Here is an 18,390-nt window from a genome sequence, read left to right on the forward strand (position 1 = left end):
TATAATTGTATTCAAAACATCCAGATTTCCCCAAGACTAATTTAATGGGAATGACTAAGAGGTGAAGTTAATCACCATAAATCAAGTAATACTCTGTCAACAGCCTACAGCTCTCATAATTCAGGCAGAAGGTCAGTTATTTCATCACTTTCTGTTTGTCCCTAGGTGCCACAGTATTGGATGCATTGTAGATACTGCTATTAGATGCTAGAATGGAAATTTCCTGTGTTGGCTGGGACATTTAAATATATAAAAGAAAAACTCAAACAATAACATTTCCATATGGCTTTAAGATCTTAGTTGTATTTTCATAGGTGTAACACGTCTGTAGCTGAGCAATGAGTTTTTTTCTAATTCTATTGTTTTTGTTCCATGAAATTTTTAAAAAGAGCTAAGCTTCCCTTAGCTGCCAAAAAACTTACAATGTAGGAGTCCTTTCTTACAATGTAAATGGAAATGTCTCAATTCATACTCATGCACCTTCATACTTTCTTAGAAAACTACTAATGTGTCCCTAAAATGATGCCGATACCTATATCCCTTTTGATATAACAATACTTATAGTTAAAAAATTCTTTTTCAGTATCTCAGTACGTAAGCAGTAGGTGAATATAACTAAGGTTAAATATTTTCTGAGGATAGGGGAAAAAAGCATTATAATCAGCCTTGGGTTATTTATTCTGTGACTATATGTATGTTCAGCAAAAGCTTTCTGGATAATGCCCATCATCTTTTTGTGTTGCAGTTGGCAAAATGTCATCATTTAAATGAATTTAGGCAACTGCATCTATTCTGTAAAAGTGTCAAGGCTTCAAGTTAAATTTTAGAACTAACATTTATACTTCATAAAAGTAGTATTTATTTTAATCCTGCTTTTGGCTATCGCATCATAATAATGTAGAAATAATACCTAAGCTAGCATTATACAAAATCTGCATAATATCTATTTGATATATATACTTCAGGTCATAAAAGAGCCCCTGAAGCATAGGAAGCTAAGAGGAAGCTGACCAAAAATCTGTCCCAAAATTTTACATTTAGGTAAATCTTACCTCATGATGCCTGTTTTCTCCATGTGAAAAAAAAAAGAGCATAATGTCATTTCTGCTTCTCTAGCAGTTTATTTGAAAATTATTTGAAGTTGCTGGGTTTTGAGCACTGCTGTGATTAAGTCTGAATCTACACTTATCCTTCCTGACCTACCAAGGAATAGCATGGACAGCTTCTAAGTATCTGCCAGGGACGTGAAAGACTGTCTTTCCTCTACAAGTTAGCATCAGGTCACCTTGTTGCATGAGCTGCAAAGGTTCGCTCAAGAGGACCTCAGAGGGTGGAGCTCCCACATTCAGGCAGTTTGTGCACTGCATAAAGTCTTCAGCCAAGGGGACAGCAATCCAGTCCATGTTCCATTTGCCAAGCCATGCAGCCTGCTGTGGGGTCACCTCTATGTGGAGGACGAGTACTGTTTTCTAATTCATCTGCCTATAGGCCATGATTTTTTCCTAATCCACTTTTTAACCTGTGGTTGGATGCCATCTCAAGGCCCTCCCCATTGTTGGCCCACCAGTGTACACTTCTGGAATGCCATAGGGTACTGGTAGGAGGCGTACCTCATTCCACTCAAAGGAAAGGACCTGTTACCTGCCTGACACTCTTGTCTATATTGAGCTCCCATAGAATAAGTTGCATTCCATCAGCACTCCAAGATTTCCTAAAAAGGGAATAACTTAGCCAACATTGTGTCATCACTGTTGATTGAACTAAAGGTCCAAATGGTTTTAATAACATGATATGCAATAACCACAGAATGATTATTTAATTTACACATGTATACAAATGCAGTTAGGTTTTTATACTACAAATTGCAGTAGGACTATGCTCAGAGCTATTGAGAGGAAATCAAGGAAAGACTCTGAACCTAAAGCTATTATTTTGATTTTTACTTAGCCACCCAGTTGCCTCTTACCATCTCCCATTCAAACTAAAGTAAAAGGTACTCCAAAATTATTCAAAGTGCCTCTCTGTCTACATCCCTTCCTTCTTCATTCTTGCTTCCAGCCGCTCTTTCTGTTAATTGAGTGGCAGAATGACCTCCCTGCCACCAGCCCAGCTTTTCTTGTTTGTCATTACCAGCATGAATGCGCTAAGCTTCCATGTCAGTCATAGTACCCTAACTAATGGGCCTTTCAATAGTGAACCAGCAGACTTGTGACGTCTTCTTACTTCTTCGTGACCAATCTGGCTTCAAAATTTGGGGCTGACTTAACTATCTTATAGTGTCAAACAATGGATTAAATAAGATTATTAAATCTTATACAGATGTGTATCTTTTTCTACTCACAAGAAATCTGTATATAAGACTTTTTCAAAGAGAAACAGAAATTAGCACATACTTACTAGACATTTTAATTGTAAGATGAATAATATAATTCCTGTAAAGGAAGTGTGCTTACATGGCTGTGTAAGCAAAAGGAATACAGCATAGAAATTGTCATTTTTACATCCTATAATCAAACTTTATCATAGTAGAGAAAATAGAAAAGCCAGTTTTCTGAAATCCGGTAAAAGATGGTAAGAGTCCCACGTCTTTTCTTACAGATGATGACAATCATTTGGGTAAAGATTTCTAGAATTCTTGGGGTCTTTATTAGAGGTGATAAGAATAAAGGTTTGAGTTATACTCACAATAAGTGTGCTTTCCATAAGTTATTATAAAGCACTAATGATGTACAAACCAAATGATAAAATGTGCACACATGTTTATGTTCTTTCAGGAAGGCTCATTAGGGAGATTAACTTTATGGAAATATAGCTTTCCACCACTTAATGCTAAAAGATGGCCACAATCCTTTACAATGTCTTCACTTTGTATCTTGCTAATTTATGTTGCCATGATCACTTTGTATATAAAACTTGCCATTTAATTTCTAACAAGGAATACTTATTACTCATCCCTTTTAAGCCTAGAAGTACATTTTGTTATGTAAATTATAAATAATATCTTCATTGTTCTAAAATTTGTTTAAAATATCTTTGAAAAGTATAATAACATGTAACAAACCTGCAGGTGTACCCTTTGAATCTAAAATAGAAGTTGATAGAAGAAATAAGACCTGGTGTTCAATAAATCAATGGAGTGACTATAGTTAACATTAATAGATTGTACATTTCAAAATAACTAGAAGAGAATAATTCAGATGTTCCTAGCATAAAGATAAATATTTAAATGATGAATATCCAACTCACCCTGATTTTATTATATGAATATATCAAATTATCACTTACCCTGAAAATGTGTACATCTAATATGAATCAATAAAATTTAATAAAATAAAAATGGAAATTATAAAAAAGTTTTTTAAATAAAAAATAAGCATAATAAGCCTATGAACACCTCCTAAATCCATTACGTAAAGGCCTATAATAATATTTCTTTGTTTATTTGTTCTTTTCAGGAGAAAGGAAGACAACAGTGTCCTGCACAAAAATCATGAGCAAAAATATCAGCATTGTGGACAACAAGAAATGCAAACACTTAACCAAGCCAGAGCCACAGATTCGAAAGTGCAATGAGCAACCATGTCAAACAAGGTAACCCTATTCCAAGGACCCTTAAAGCATTATTTGTCCATTAGATTGCTGTCCTTCAAAACATGCTCAGAATATCATTGAAATCACATTTTTTTAAAAACATTGCCAAAACATTGCAACATCTAAGAAAGCAAGGTAGCAAGGCCAAGATTTTCCACTTAAGGAAGGGGTATTGGGAGGGATGGTTGCTGAGGAGTAATTAAAATCACTTTTTATTTAAAATCATTTCATAACCTCTAGGTCCCCTCTTCAAAAACTTTGTTATTTGGTTGAACATAGCTGTTTGCTCCTGAATTCTCCAAAATGGTGTGTTAGAATTTGCCCACAGTAACATAAACCAAACTGGGACTGCCATGACCCAGACCCCAGCAGAACAAGGCCACTGTAGTGTTTCTGATTCCTCTGGCTAAATTCTCACTTCCTAGCCCAGAGTTCCCAAAGCAAACTGCCCAATCCCTGATCTCTCACCACCAACTTTGTGACTGGGGTCCCAGTTACTGTACCACGGATGCTTTGGTTTCCTCTGACACCCCCCAGTGAGTATTAGGTAACAAAGCAGGCAAGAAATTCACAAGTAGAGGACAAATCAGCAATGCTGAGCAGCTGTAAGTGGAGTAGGAAGAAAGAAGCCCATGCCTTGGTTACTGGAAGTTGGGGCAAAGACAGGTGAGTGGAACCTGAGTATAATTTTGGACCAGCCTAGCAACGAGGCTACTTGGCATGGCTGTCAACACAGGGCTCCAAGCTACCTGCTTTCACATAAAAATTAAGGCTTAGCTTGATTGGGACTCAGCCCTGGTGGCCAAAATCCTGAAAACTTTTAGGGATGGGGTGACAGAAAGAGTGAGGCTGGATTGATTCCTCTGAATATTGGGACAGGAATATTTACTTTGTCCTGACACTCAGGAATTTGTTGAAACCCAGTGAGTTAGGACAGAGTTGTAAGTTCTTAGGTAGTCAGAGCATTGATCTTCCCCTCACAAGAGCTTCTGTAATGGCTTCATGGTGAATTTACACACCCTACAATTCAGATAGGCAGATAATGTGTCGTTTTATAGCAGTTTATAACTGATATAAGCGTCTTCATGGCCATCTACCACAACGAGTAGGTATGGGGGAGGTAAGAGGGAGAGGAACAAAGTTACTAATTAACCATATTTGAGCTTTTCCTTCTTAATCTCTTTGGGAATTAGTGTCATGCAGGCGAATGGTTAGTCCTGATTTCCCTATTCACACCCCCAAGGAAAAGTCAATTACTAAAGCCCTCTAAATCTAGCCATGCTATGTTAATGAGCGCTTAAAAGAATTTGGGATCACCTGAGGTCAGAAGTTTGAGACCAGTCTGACCAATTTGGAAATCCCATCTCTACTAAAAATACAAAATTAGCCAGGCATGGTGGCGCATGCCTGAATAATCCTAGCTGCTCCGGAGGCTGAGGCAGGAGAATCACTTGAACCCGGGAGGCGGAGGTTGTAGTGAGCAGAGATCATGCCATTGCACTCCTGGGCAACAAGAGTGAAACTACATCTATTAAAAAAAAAAAAAAAAAAAAAAGAATTTGGAAAATACTTCATCTACAAAGTTTGAATTTCAAGGCTTGCTTTCTGTAGATTCAATATATTTTAGATACTGTAAACCAAAATGTATCTGACACAAGTCTCCAATCACTTTAGAAGGTTATATTGCCAAAGTTGTAGATCATGACCCATGACATGGTCTCACATGGCCCTGAGAACATTTGCTGAAGGTGACTGGGTTACAGCTTGGTTTTATATGTTTTAGGAAGACATAAGATGTCAGTCAATACATGTGAGGCATAACTTGGTTTGGTCTAACTCAAAGCCGTTGGGGGAGGGGTGACTTACAGGTCAAAGGTGGATTCAAAGACTTTCTGATTGGCTATTGGTTGAGGGTTAAATTATTATCTAAAGACCTGGAATCAAGAGAAAAGAGTGTCTGGGTTAAGATAAGGGGTTGTAGAGACCAAGGTTCATATTATGTAGATGAAGTTCTCATAGGTGGCTGACCTCCAGGGGCAACAGATGACAGTGTTTCCTCTTCAAATCCTTAAAATGTGCTGGACTCTCAGCCAATCTCTAAAGCATCAGCAAAAGACCTGGAAAGGGAAGGGGATTCCCTATAGAATGTCACTTTCCCCAACAAGACACAGCTTTGCAGGGCCATTTCAAAGTATGTCAAATTATGGCGTAAAATAGTTTGGTTTCTTTCAGGGCCCTGCTATCTGTCATATGATATTATAGTAGAGTCAAGTTGGAATTTAGTATCTTACTGCTACAAAGAGTCTATTTGGTTAGTCTTAGGATTTCTGTTTTAATGTTAATGCTAGTCAGTTGTATGCCTGAGCCCCAAAGGAAGGAGAGTAATAATGAGGCATGTCTAACCACCCTCCTTTCATTTAATGGTCTGAACTAGTTTTTCTTCTTTTTTTTTAGGATTTTTTTTATTTTTTATTTTTATTATTATTATACTTTAAGTTTTAGGGTACATGTGCACAATGTGCAGGTTAGTTACATATGTATACATGTGCCATGCTGGTGTGCTGCACCCAGTAACTCGTCATTTAGCATTAGGTATATCTCCTAAAGCTATCCGTCCCCCTTCCCCCACCCCACAACAGTCCCCAGAGTGTGATGTTCCCCTTCCTGTGTCCATGTGTTCTCATTGTTCGATTCCCACCTATGAGTGAGAATATGTGGTGTTTGCTTTTTGTTCTTGCGATAGTTTACTGAGAATGATGATTTCCAGTTTCATCCATGTCCCTACAAAGGACATGAACTCATCATTTTTTATGGCTGCAGAGTATTCCAGGGTGTATATGTGCCACATTTTCTTAATCCAGTCTATCATTGTTGGACATTTGGGCTGGTTCCAAGTCTTTGCTATTGTGAATAGTGCCACAATAAACATACATGTGCATGTGTCTTTATAGCAGCATGATTTATAGTCCTTTGGGTATATACCCAGTAATGGGATGGCTGGGTCAAATGGTATTTCTAGTTCTACATCCCTGAGGAATCGCCACATTGACTTCCACAAGGGTTGAACTAGTTTACAGTCCCACCAACAGTGTAAAAGTGTTCCTATTTCTCCACATCCTCTCCAGCACCTGTTGTTTCCTGACTTTTTAATGATTGCCATTCTAACTGGTGTGAGATGGTATCTCATTGTGGTTTTGATTTGCATTTCTCTGATGGCCAGTGATGGTGAGCATTTTTTCATGTGTTTTTTGGCTGCATAAATGTCTTCTTTTGAGAAGTGTCTGTTCATGTCCTTTGCCCACTTTTTGATGGGGTTGTTTTTTTCTTGTAAATTTGTTTGAGTTCATTGTAGATTCTGGATATTAGCCCTTTGTCAGATGAGTAGGTTGTGAAAATTTTCTCCCATTTTGTAGGTTGCCTGTTCAGTCTGATGGTAGTTTCTTTTGCTGTGCAGAAGCTCTTTAGTTTAATGAAATCCCATTTGTCAATTTTGGCTTTTGTTGCCATTGCTTTTGGTGTTTTAGACATGAAGTCCTTGCCCATGCCTATGTCCTGAATGGTAATGACTAGGTTTTCTTCTAGGGTTTTTATGGTTTTAGGTCTAACGTATAAGTCTTTAATCCATCTTGAATTAATTTTTGCATAAGCTGTAAGAAAGGGATCCAGTTTCAGCTTTCTCCATATGGCTAGCCAGTTTTCCCAGCACCATTTATTAAATAGGGAATCCTTTACCCATTTCTTGTTTTTCTCAGGTTTGTCAAAGATCAGATAGTTGTAGATATGCGGCGTTATTTCTGAGGACTTTCTTCTTTTCCACTGATCTATATCTCTATTTTGGTACCAGTACCATGCTGTTTTGGTTACTGTAGTCTTGTAGTATAGTTTGAAGTCAGGTAGCGTGATGCCTCCAGCTTTGTTCTTTTGGCTTAGGATTGACTTGGTGATGTGGGCTCTTTTTTGGTTCCATATGAAATTTAAAGTAGTTTTTTCCAATTCTGTGAAGAAAGTCATTGGTAGCTTGATGGGGATGGCATTGAATCTATAAATTACCTTGGGCAGTATGGCCATTTTCACTATATTGATTCTTCCTACCCATGAGCATGGAATGTTCTTCCATTTGTTTGTATCCTCTTTTATTTCATTGAGCAGTGGCTTGTAATTCTCCTTGAAGAGGTCCTTCACATCCCTTGTAAGTTGGATTCCTAGGTATTTTATTCTCTTTGAAGCAATTGTGAATGGGAGTTCACTCATGATTTGGCTCTCTGTTTGTCTGTTATTGGTGTATAAGAATGCTTGTGATTTTTGTACATTGATTTTATATCCTGAGACTTTGCTGAAGTTGCTTATCAGCTTAAAGAGATTTTGGGCTGAGATGATGGGGTTTTCTAGATATACAATCATGTCATATGCAAACAGGGACAATTTGATTTCCTCTTTTACTAATTGAATACCCTTTATTTCCTTCTGCTGCCTAATTGCCCTGGCCAGAACTTCCAACACTATGTTGAATAGGAGTGGTGAGAAAGGGCATCCCGTCTTGTGCCAGTTTTCAAAGGGAATGCTTCCAGTTTTTGCCCATTCGGTATGATATTGGCTGTGGGTTTGTCATATATAGCTCTTATTATTTTGAGATATGTCCCATCAATACCTAATTTATTGAGAGTTTTTAGCATGAAGCGTTGTTGAATTTTGTCAAAGGCCTTTTCTGCATCTATTGTGATAATCATGTGGTTTTTGTCTTTGGTTCTGTTTATATGCTGGATTACATTTATTGATTTGCATATATTGAACCAGCCTTGCATCCCAGGGATGAAGCCCACTTGATCATGCTGGATAAGCTTTTTGATGTGCTGCTGGATTCGGTTTGCTAGTATTTTATTGAGGATTTTTGCATCAATGTTCATCAAGGATATTGGTCTAAAATTCTCTTTTTTGGTTGTGTCTCTGCCCGGCTTTGGTATCAGGATGATGCTGGCCTCATAAAATGAGTTAGGGAGGATTCCCTCTTTTTCTATTGATTGAAATAGTTTCAGAAGGAATGGTACCAGCTCCTCCTTGTACCTCTGGTAGAATTCGGCTGTGAATCCATCTGGTCCTGGACTCTTTTTGGTTGGTAAGCTATTGATTATTGCCACAATTTCAGAGCCTGTTATTGGTCTATTCAGAGATTCAACTTCTTCCTGGTTTAGTCTTGGGAGGGTGTATGTGTCGAAGAATTTATCCATTTCTTCTAGATTTTCTAGTTTATTTGCGTAGAGGTGTTTGTAGTATTCTCTGATGGTAGTTTGTATTTCTGTGGGATCAGTGGTGATATCCCCTTTATCATTTTTTATTGCATCTATTTGATTCTTCTCTCTTTTTTTCTTTATTAGTCTTGCTAGCGGTCTATCAATTTTGTTGATCCTTTCAAAAAACCAGCTCCTGGATTCATTAATTTTTTGAAGGGTTTTTTGTGTCTCTATTTCCTTCAGTTCTGCTCTGATTTTAGTTATTTCTTGCCTTCTGCTAGCTCTTGAATGTGTTTGCTCTTGTTTTTCTAGTTCTTTTAATTGTGATGTTAGGGTGTCAATTTTGGATCTTTCCTGCTTTCTCTTGTGGGCATTTAGTGCTATAAATTTCCCTCTACACACTGCTTTGAATGCGTCCCAGAGATTCTGGTATGTTGTGTCTTTGTTCTCATTGGTTTCAAAGAACATCTTTATTTCTGCCTTCATTTCCTTATGTACCCAGTAGTCAATCAGGAGCAGGTTGTTCAGTTTCCATGTAGTTGAACAGTTTTGAGTGAGTTTCTTAATCCTGAGTTCTAATTTGATTGCACTGTGGTCTGAGAGACAGTTTGTTATAATTTCTGATCTTTTCCATTTGCTGAGGAGAGCTTTACTTCCAACTATGTGGTCAATTTTGGAATAGGTGTGGTGTGGTGCTGAAAAAAATATATATTCTGTTGATTTTGGGTGGAGAGTTCTGTAGATGTCTATTAGGTCTGCTTGTTGCAGAGCTGTGTTCAATTCCTGGGTATCCTTGTTAACGTTCTGTCTCATTGATCTGTCTAATGTTGACAGTGGGGTGTTAAAGTCTCCCATTATTATTGTGTGGGAGTCTAAGTCTCTTTGTAGGTCACTCAGGACTTGCTTTATGAATCTGGGTGCTCCTGTATTGGGTGCATATATATTTAGGATAGTTAGCTCTTCTTGTTCAACTGATCCCTTTACCATTATGTAATGGCCTTCTTTGTCTCTTTTGATCTTTGTTGGTTTAAAGTCTGTTTTATCAGAGACTAGGATTGCAACCCATGCCTTTTTTTGTTTTCCATTTGCTTGGTAGATCATCCTCCATCCTTTAATTTTGAGCCTATGTGTGTCTCTGCATGTGAGATGGGTTTCCTGAATACAGCACACTGATGGGTCTTGACTCTATATCCAATTTGCCAGTCTGTGGCTTTTAATTGGAGCATTTAGCCCATTTACATTTAAAGTTAATATTGTTATGTGTGAATTTGATCCTCTCATTATGATGTTAGCTGGTGATTTTGCTCGTTAGTTGATGCAGTTTCTTCCTAGCCTTGATGGTCTTTACAATTTGGCATGATTTTGCAGTGGCTGGTACCGGTTGTTCCTTTCCATGTTTAGTGCTTCCTTCAGGAGCTCTTTTAGGGCAGGCCTGGTGGTGCCAAAATCTCTCAGCATTTGCTTGTCTGTAAAGGATTTCATTTCTCCTTCACTTATGAAACTTAGTTTGGCTGGATATGAAATTCTGGGTTGAAAATTCTTTTCTTTAAGAATGTTGAATATTGGCCCCCACTCTCTCCTGGCTTGTAGAGTTTCTGCCAAGACATCCGCTGTTAGTCTGACGGGCTTCCTTTTGTGGGTAACATGACCTTTCTCTCTGGCTGCCCTTAACATTTTTTCCTTCATTTCAACTTTGGTGAATCTGACAATTATGTGTCTTGGAGTTGCTCTTCTCGAGGAGTATCTTTGTGGCGTTCTCTGTATTTCCTGAATTTGAATGTTGGCCTGCCTTGCTAGATTGGGGAAGTTCTCCTGGATAATATCCTGCAGAGTGTTTTCCAACTTGGTTCCATTCTCCCCGTCACTTTCAGGTACACCAATCAGGCGTAGATTTGGTCTTTTCCCATAGTCCCATATTTCTTGGAGGCTTTGTTTGTTTCTTTTTATTCTTTTTTCTCTAAACTTCCCTTCTTGCTTCATTGCATTTATTTCATCTTCCATCACTGATACCCTTTCTTCCAGTTGATCGCATCGGCTCCTGAGGCTTCTGCATTCTTCACGTAGTTCTCGAGCCTTGGCTTTCAGCTCCATCAGCTCCTTTAAGCGCTTATCTGTATTGGTTATTCTAGTTATACATTCATCTAAATTTTTTTCAAAGTTTTCAACTTCTTTGCCTTTGGTTTGAATTTCCTCCTGTAGCTCGGAGTAGTTTGATTGTCTGAAGCCTTCTCTCAACTCGTCAAAGTCATTCTCTGTCCAGCTTTGTTCCGTTGCTGGTGAGGAGCTGCATTCCTTTAGAGGAGGAGAGGTGCTCTGCTTTTTAGAGTTTCCAGTTTTTCTACTCTGTTTTTTCCCCATCTTTGTGGTTTTATCTACTTTTGGTCTTTGATGATGGTGATGTACAGATGGGTTTTTGGTGTGGATGTCCTTTCTGTTTGTCAGTTTTCCTTCTAACAGATAGGACCCTCAGCTGCAGGTCTGTTGGAGTTTGCTAGAGGTCCACTCCAGACCCTGTTTGCCTGGGTACCAGCAGCGGTGGCTGCAGAACAGCAGATTTTCGTGAACCGCGAATGCTGCTGTCTGATTATTCCTCTGGAAGTTTTGTCTCAGAGGAGTACCCGGCCGTGTGAGATGTCAGTCTGCCCCTGCTGGGGGGTGCCTCCCAGTTAGCCTGCTCGGGGGTCAGGGGTCAGGGACCCACTTGAGGAGGCAGTCTGCCCGTTCTCAGATCTCCAGCTGCATGCTGGGAGAACCACTGCTCTCTTCAAAGCTGTCAGACAGGGACATTTAAGTCTGCAGAGGTTACTGCTGTCTTTTTGTTTGTCTGTGCCCTGCCGCCAGAGGTGGAGCCTACAGAGGCAGGCAGGTCTCTTTGAGCTGTGGTGGGCTCCACCCAGTTCGAACTTCCAGGCTGCTTTGTTTACCTAAGCAAGCCTGGGCAATGGTGGGCTCCCCTCCCCCAGCCTCGCTGCCGCCTTGCAGTTTGATCTCAGACTGCTGTGCTAGCAATTGGCCAGACTCCGTGGGCGTAGGACCCTCTGAGCCAGGTGCGGGATATAATCTCCTGGTGCGCCGTTTTTTAAGCCCGTGGGAAAAGCGCAGTATTAGGGTGGGAGTGACCCGATTTTCCAGTTGCCGTATGTCACCCCTTTCTTTGACTAGGAAAGGGAACTTCCTGACCTCTTGCGCTTCCCGAGTGAGGCAATGCCTCGCCCTGCTTCGGCTCGTGCATGGTGCACTGCACCCACTGTCCTGCGCCCACTGTCTGGCACTCCCTAGTGAGATGAACCCGGTACCTCAGATGGAAATGCAGAAATCACCTGTCTTCTGCATCTCTCACACTGGGAGCTGTAGACCAGAGCTGTTCCTATTCCACCATCTTGGCTCCAGCCCCTTTTGTTCAGCTGAACTAGTTTTTCAAGTTTAGTTGTGTCCCCTTAGCTGAGAGAGGAGGGTCCATTCAATCAGCTGGGGGGCTTAGAATTCTATTTTTGGTTTATAGTAGTAGAAGCTGATTATCAACTTTTCCTGTCTTTTGCATTCCTGCTCTAACAATCCTACCCCAGGCAAATATATGCTTTTAAAAGAATAGGAAAATGATATATAAAAGATGTGCATAAGAGAAAAGTAATGGACATACCTTCAGTATGTCATGTTCTTTGCACCTTCCTGGGTGTAGGCTTTTCAGCCTAATTGCATAAGTGTGTGAACTAGTAAAGCTTTTTCATGATATAGAGTAGTAATCAGGTACAGTGACCTAGGGAATTATCCTTGCCTACCGTCAGGTCCTTGGGTCATTTCCATTCAGTGCTGGACAGATACATAAAGTAGCATTTTTGGCCTTGGCCCTGTCAGCTACAGAACCAGGATCCTTGCTGTTACTGCTGTTCCTCAGAATTCTCTTTTTCTCTATCTCATTTAATATATTAAGATGCTAAATTATCTGTGTTAAATAATGTTAAAATACTTCAAAACACAATTTGTTTTATATTGCCATATAGTTGTTCCAATTTGGTGAAAGAGCCGTGGCTTTTTCTGATACATCAGGAATCTTGAATGAGCTGGATTTGAGGACTAGAGCATGTTTGTTGTTTCCCAAGTTGGTCTGTGAAGGAGCAGAGTGTACAATACAACACACTATTTATTTTTCATTCCATGAACTCAACTATCTTGGAGAAAAATGTCTCAATAATGACTTGGTAAAATGACTAGTTTCAAAAGGTCAGTACATTTCTGAGTGAGAAATTTTTGCAGCTGGAGACTGGAAGTCTTTTTGTTAGAGATTATTATCTCCCTTCCCTTGGAAAAGGAGGCAATTTATTTTGAACCACCAAACTGTAATGTTAGTGAGGTTAAGCAAAATATTGGAAAGAAAGAAATGAACATGGGCAATTATTAAGGGTCATCACAGGAAAACTTTCCAAGACTTACTGGAAGAGTACATCCTTTATTCCTCCTATCTTTCCCCTTTCTCCAACGTAGTAAAAAAATTCTAATTTCCATTCACATTTATTGAAAAAGTCACTAAATGGTCTGATGGCATTCTATGGGCCAAATATAAAATACATGAATTCACCAGTAAATACCTTTGTAAGTGAAGGTCTCTTAAAGATAAGGAAATGGGATCCTTCCAAATTAAGTTCTAAGCCACGAAAATGTTTTCTTTCATTAGAATACATTTTATATTTTAGTTCTTATTTTTCAGTGGTTTTCATAAGGAATAGGAAAAGTAACTTTTTATAATTATATTGAGGATCTCAAATTTTTATTTTACTTAAAAATATGAGATTCCATGAAATTGCAGATACCTCTCTTTTCAGTACAGAAGAACCCAGTAGTGTCTTCTGAGTTCCATAGTTGGAAAAGATATGTAGATGGACTTAGATTGGGATTGTTTTTTGGATATTCTTATGCAGAAATATGAAGCAGAAACTAAACTAAATTTGGAAGATATGCACTTTAGGAGAAATCCACCAGGGGACTCCAAAGCAAAATGGCAGGTCTGCAACATGCTGGATAGACCAGGAAAAAATAACCTTGTAAAGCCTTCTATTTCCTTTCTCAGAAATAGAAACATAAAATCATTTACAATTAAACTAACTTACAGATGAGATTTACTAGGCTGTAAGAGGATGTGACTCCTCAAAATGTGGATCATTGCTAGGAATACTTGGGTTTGGTAAATCTGGAATAATTAAGGTTACTTCTGTAAAACAGAAAGAAACATAAATTCCATTTCCAGGAATGTTTATCGCCAAGCACAATGGCTTATGCCTATAATCCCAGCTCTTTAGGAGGCCAGAGCAGGTGAATCACTTGAGGTCAGGAGTTCGAGACCAGCCTGGCCAACATGTTGAAACCCCTCCTCTACTAAAAAAATACAAAAATTAGGGGGACATGGCAGGCATGCCCATAGTCCCAGCTACTTGGGAGGCTGAGGCAGGAGAACAGCTTGAACCCAGGAGGTGGAGGTTGCAGTGAGCCAAGATTGCACCATTGCACTCCAGCCTAGGCAACAGAGTGAGACTTCATCTCAAAAAAAAAAAAAGAAAGAAATGTTTATCAAAATCTATTATGTAAAATTGTTATGGATGCTAACAAAAACAAAACATTGATACATGCCTTTGAGGAGCTTATATATTACAAAGAAAAGAAGGCCAAATTCATTAGGTAGCCTTTGAGCCCCTCTGCTTTCCTAGGGAATATCTAATAAGTCGTGTGAGTGCTACAAGCCAGGCAATAGAGAGCAAAGAAAAGGTCAGTCCCCATTGGTTGAATGGAGAAGCCCTTCTAGGAGGAATGGGCGTGGGGCTGGCTGTCAAGGATCCAGGCACAGGATTCTACAAATATCATGAGGTGAAAATATAAAGTGTTTGGTAAGCAAGATGAGCATATGGTTTATTTTCCGAACAAGTGGGAGATGAAGCTAGAAAAATATGTGAATAAGTATGAATCATTTTAAAAATGCTACTATATATAATATATCCTGAACCTATTGTATATCAGGAAATAATAATAAACCCTTTTACAAATTAAAAAATAGAAACTTACAGCTAATAAGTATTATTTCAGGAATGTGCACAGCTAATAAGGTACCTACAAATAACCTCGGGGATTCTGACTGCTCTATATTGTGCTGAAATAGTTAATTTGGTTCCCCCTAGAAGATTGCCCAAGTAATGAGAAATACAGGGAAGATTTTTATTGACAGGAATCATACAATACCAAATTTTAAGAATCACTTTTCTGTCGTAGGTTTTAGTTCTTTCCTAAAATGAATTTGGGCAGGTGTTTAGTGGTCCTTAAGGTAGCTCTCCATCTAGATATTAAAACACGTATGTATTAGCTTGTGAATCAGTGAGATCAAAGAATAATATTGGAGTCCTGAGAGCCTGTAAAATGGAGTCATGTTAAGTTTAGCCCTGAGTCTGTTACTCCAGTGTCTATGATCATATCAAAGCTAGACATTGGCTAGCCTAAAGAAGCATATTTAGCTCCATGTGGGAGGATATAGCCTGGTCACAGAAATCTAGTTGCTGCTGATAAGTGTAATACCTTGGTGATTGCTTTATCCAGGTAAGAGGTCAATCACAGTCTTCTGTTACTTTGCTAATGCCCCCATATCTCTCACTGTTAAGTAGTCTACAGTCTCATTTGAATTGTTGGTTCCAAAACTTTGTGACCTTTGGTAAGTTATTAAGCCTCTGTGTGCCTGAGTTTCCCTTTCTGTAAATTTGGCCATGATATTTGTCATACCCAATACATAGGGCTATTGTAAAGATGTAAATTACAAAGAATAACTCCTGGATATTAGCAATTTTATACTTACAAAGCCACAGTTTAGTGATATGGTAAGCAGTGAAAAGCAGTTTATAATATGACATGGACAGAGTCTGATGGACACTGAGATTCTAATAAGAACAAGTTCCGAGAGAAGAAATACAGAGCATTCAAAGCAAGAGGAAGCCTGGGCATCTTGGAGAAAACTATTGTGTTTGGTTAAAAAAAAAAAAAAAAAAAAAAGGCATAAAGTCGCCATGTAACACTCTGCTAACTCTAGACATGTCAAAATATATGGTAGTGATATGGTTTGACTATGTCTCCACCCAAATCTCATCTTGAATTGTAGCTTCCATGATTCACACATCATGAGAGGGACTGGTAGGAGGTAACTGAATCATGGGGGCAGGTCTTTCCCGTGCTGTTCTCATGATAGTGAATAACTCTCATGAGATCTGATGGCTTTTATAAAGGGGCGTTCCCCTGCACAAACCCTCTCTTGCTTCCTGCGTTATAAGATGTGTCTTGCTCCTCCCTGTCTTTCACTATGATTGTGAGGCCTCCCCAGCCACATGGAACTGTGTCAATTGGACCTCTTTCCTTTGTAAATTGCCCAGTCTCAGGTATGTCTTTATTAGCAGTGTGAGAACAGACTAATACAAGTAGATAGGTATCTTTTAACTTGTTTCCAGTGACTCTTGCTTTACTTTCAGGTGGATGATGACAGAATGGACCCCCTGTTCACGAACTTGTGGAAAAGGGATGCAGAGCAGACAAGTGGCCTGTACCCAACAACTGAGCAATGGAACACTGATTAGAGCCCGAGAGAGGGACTGCATTGGGCCCAAGCCCGCCTCTGCCCAGCGCTGTGAGGGCCAGGACTGCATGACCGTGTGGGAGGCGGGAGTGTGGTCTGAGGTGCATACATGCCCCCTTTCTTTCCCCGTTCCTACTCTGACTCTTAGCTTGTACAAGATCAGGTTGGATCATGTTCAGTATCTGCATAGAAGTTGATATTTTTCTATACTATTTATTAATTTTGTTGATGATTAAAGGAATACATTCAAATAATTTTGAAATAGAAAAATACAAAGATATTTACTTTCTATTCTATAAATATTGCAACATAATCAAGGGCATATTTTATACACATTTTAAATTCTGCATTTTTACTTATATACTATGACTATACTCTTGAGTTGGCACACATTAAAATACACACTTAACTCATTGCATATCCCTGAACATTTAAAATGGAAAGAAAGAAAATTAATGTTTATTATATGTGAACAAGGAATGTGTTTTTACTTAATGTTTAGTATATTGTTTATATTTAATCACCTGTGCACGAAACTTAAGTTTCATCATTTTATAAGTAAGAGTAATATAGCTCAGAGAAAGTAAATAGTTTGCCCTAAGTCCTACCTAAGTGGTAGAGCTGGGATTTGAACCCAAGGTTGTTTAACTCATTGCACCTTCCCAACCCCTACAGGCTTGTAGTGTATAACATACAGTTGTGTTCCATGCCAAACCATAGTGATTTATTTTCTATTATCATGATGCATATCTTTGCATAATAATAAATGGCACTCATGACTTACACTTAGTGGTTGCTCTGAAGCACTTTAGGTGAGAGTCTGGCTGCATTTACTCATATAAACATACTTAGATACTCATATTCACACATGTACCAACACACCTACACACATAAAAAGGAAAATCATCCATCTATGTAATTTCAAAATATTAGATAGGATGCAAAAATGATAATTAAAAAATACTGTATTGAAGTAGCTACTCTTTTGAAAATGAGGATAACCTAGCTTAGATAATACAGTTTCTAAATGTCTGTCAATTAACCCAACCCCCTCCAAAAAGCATATTCACAAAAATCCTGGCTTTCTCTTTTCTTACTATTCTAGGTTATACTGTTTAATGGATTCCTTTTCATTTATAATGTATACTTTTGCAAATGAATGCTATATCATATTTTACATTGAAATGAATCAGTTCAGTCTGGAGAGAAGAATCACATGAGCATCAGAGAAACAAAATACCCCACCGCAACCCAATCAAAACATTTTTGCAAAGTCTTCAGGAGAAAATTGGTCAGAAATATTCTACTATACAGATTTTTGGCACCAGCTGAGAGAAATAATATGTCACAGTGCAATAAGCCAATTGAAAAAACGTCTATTGTTTTACTTTAAGTTAAAACTCAATTTTATGAATCAGGCACAGTTTGACTTGCAAAAAAAAAAAAATATATATATATATATATATATATATGTATTAAAGTGCCAAATCACATAGTCCACTTTAAAACTGAACATATTCAAATACAAACTTTAAGTTATGAGACAATTACTTATTTGTGCAAGATTTAGGATACCTATTTAAAATGTCATTAGTTCCAGGCTTAAGCTTTCAGGATATCTGGTATGCTCCACACACATATCCAGAACAATTCTGGTCCCAATGTCCAGGTAGTCAGTGGTGCTTGCCTTTGGACAACAGGAATACTTCATACATATTCCATGATGTGGAGGATAAATGTAAAGGAGAGAATAGATTGCACCTAGAGAAAATTAGTGGAATATACATATGTGCTTTTATATCACCCTCATCCATTATACACCTCCTATTTATTAAAGAATTTTGAGCCAAATTGTATTTTAATTTCAAAAATTATTTAGAATTATAATTTCTAGGAATATATAATTATATAAAGAAATTCTAAATTTTGGCTAGGCATGGTGGCTCACACCTATAATCCCAACACTTTGGGAGG

The 18,390-nt window shown here is 38.4% G+C and overlaps 1 protein-coding gene across 3 annotated transcripts in view; it reads left to right on the plus strand.

The window, feature by feature from the left end:
* ADAMTS19 (ADAM metallopeptidase with thrombospondin type 1 motif 19) overlaps positions 1-18,390 on the plus strand; it is a 286,879-nt gene that overhangs the window by 233,607 nt on the left and 34,882 nt on the right. For all 3 annotated transcript variants that reach the window (XM_054555896.2, XM_002815845.5, XM_054555897.2), the window contains 2 exons: positions 3,456-3,591; positions 16,313-16,517. In XM_054555896.2, the coding sequence (XP_054411871.2) occupies positions 3,456-3,591; positions 16,313-16,517 (341 nt within the window). The remainder of the gene's footprint in view (positions 1-3,455; positions 3,592-16,312; positions 16,518-18,390) is intronic.

The sequence above is a fragment of the Pongo abelii genome, chromosome 4 (genome assembly GCF_028885655.2).
Source record: "Pongo abelii isolate AG06213 chromosome 4, NHGRI_mPonAbe1-v2.0_pri, whole genome shotgun sequence".
In the NCBI taxonomy this organism is placed as follows: Eukaryota; Metazoa; Chordata; class Mammalia; order Primates; family Hominidae; genus Pongo; species Pongo abelii.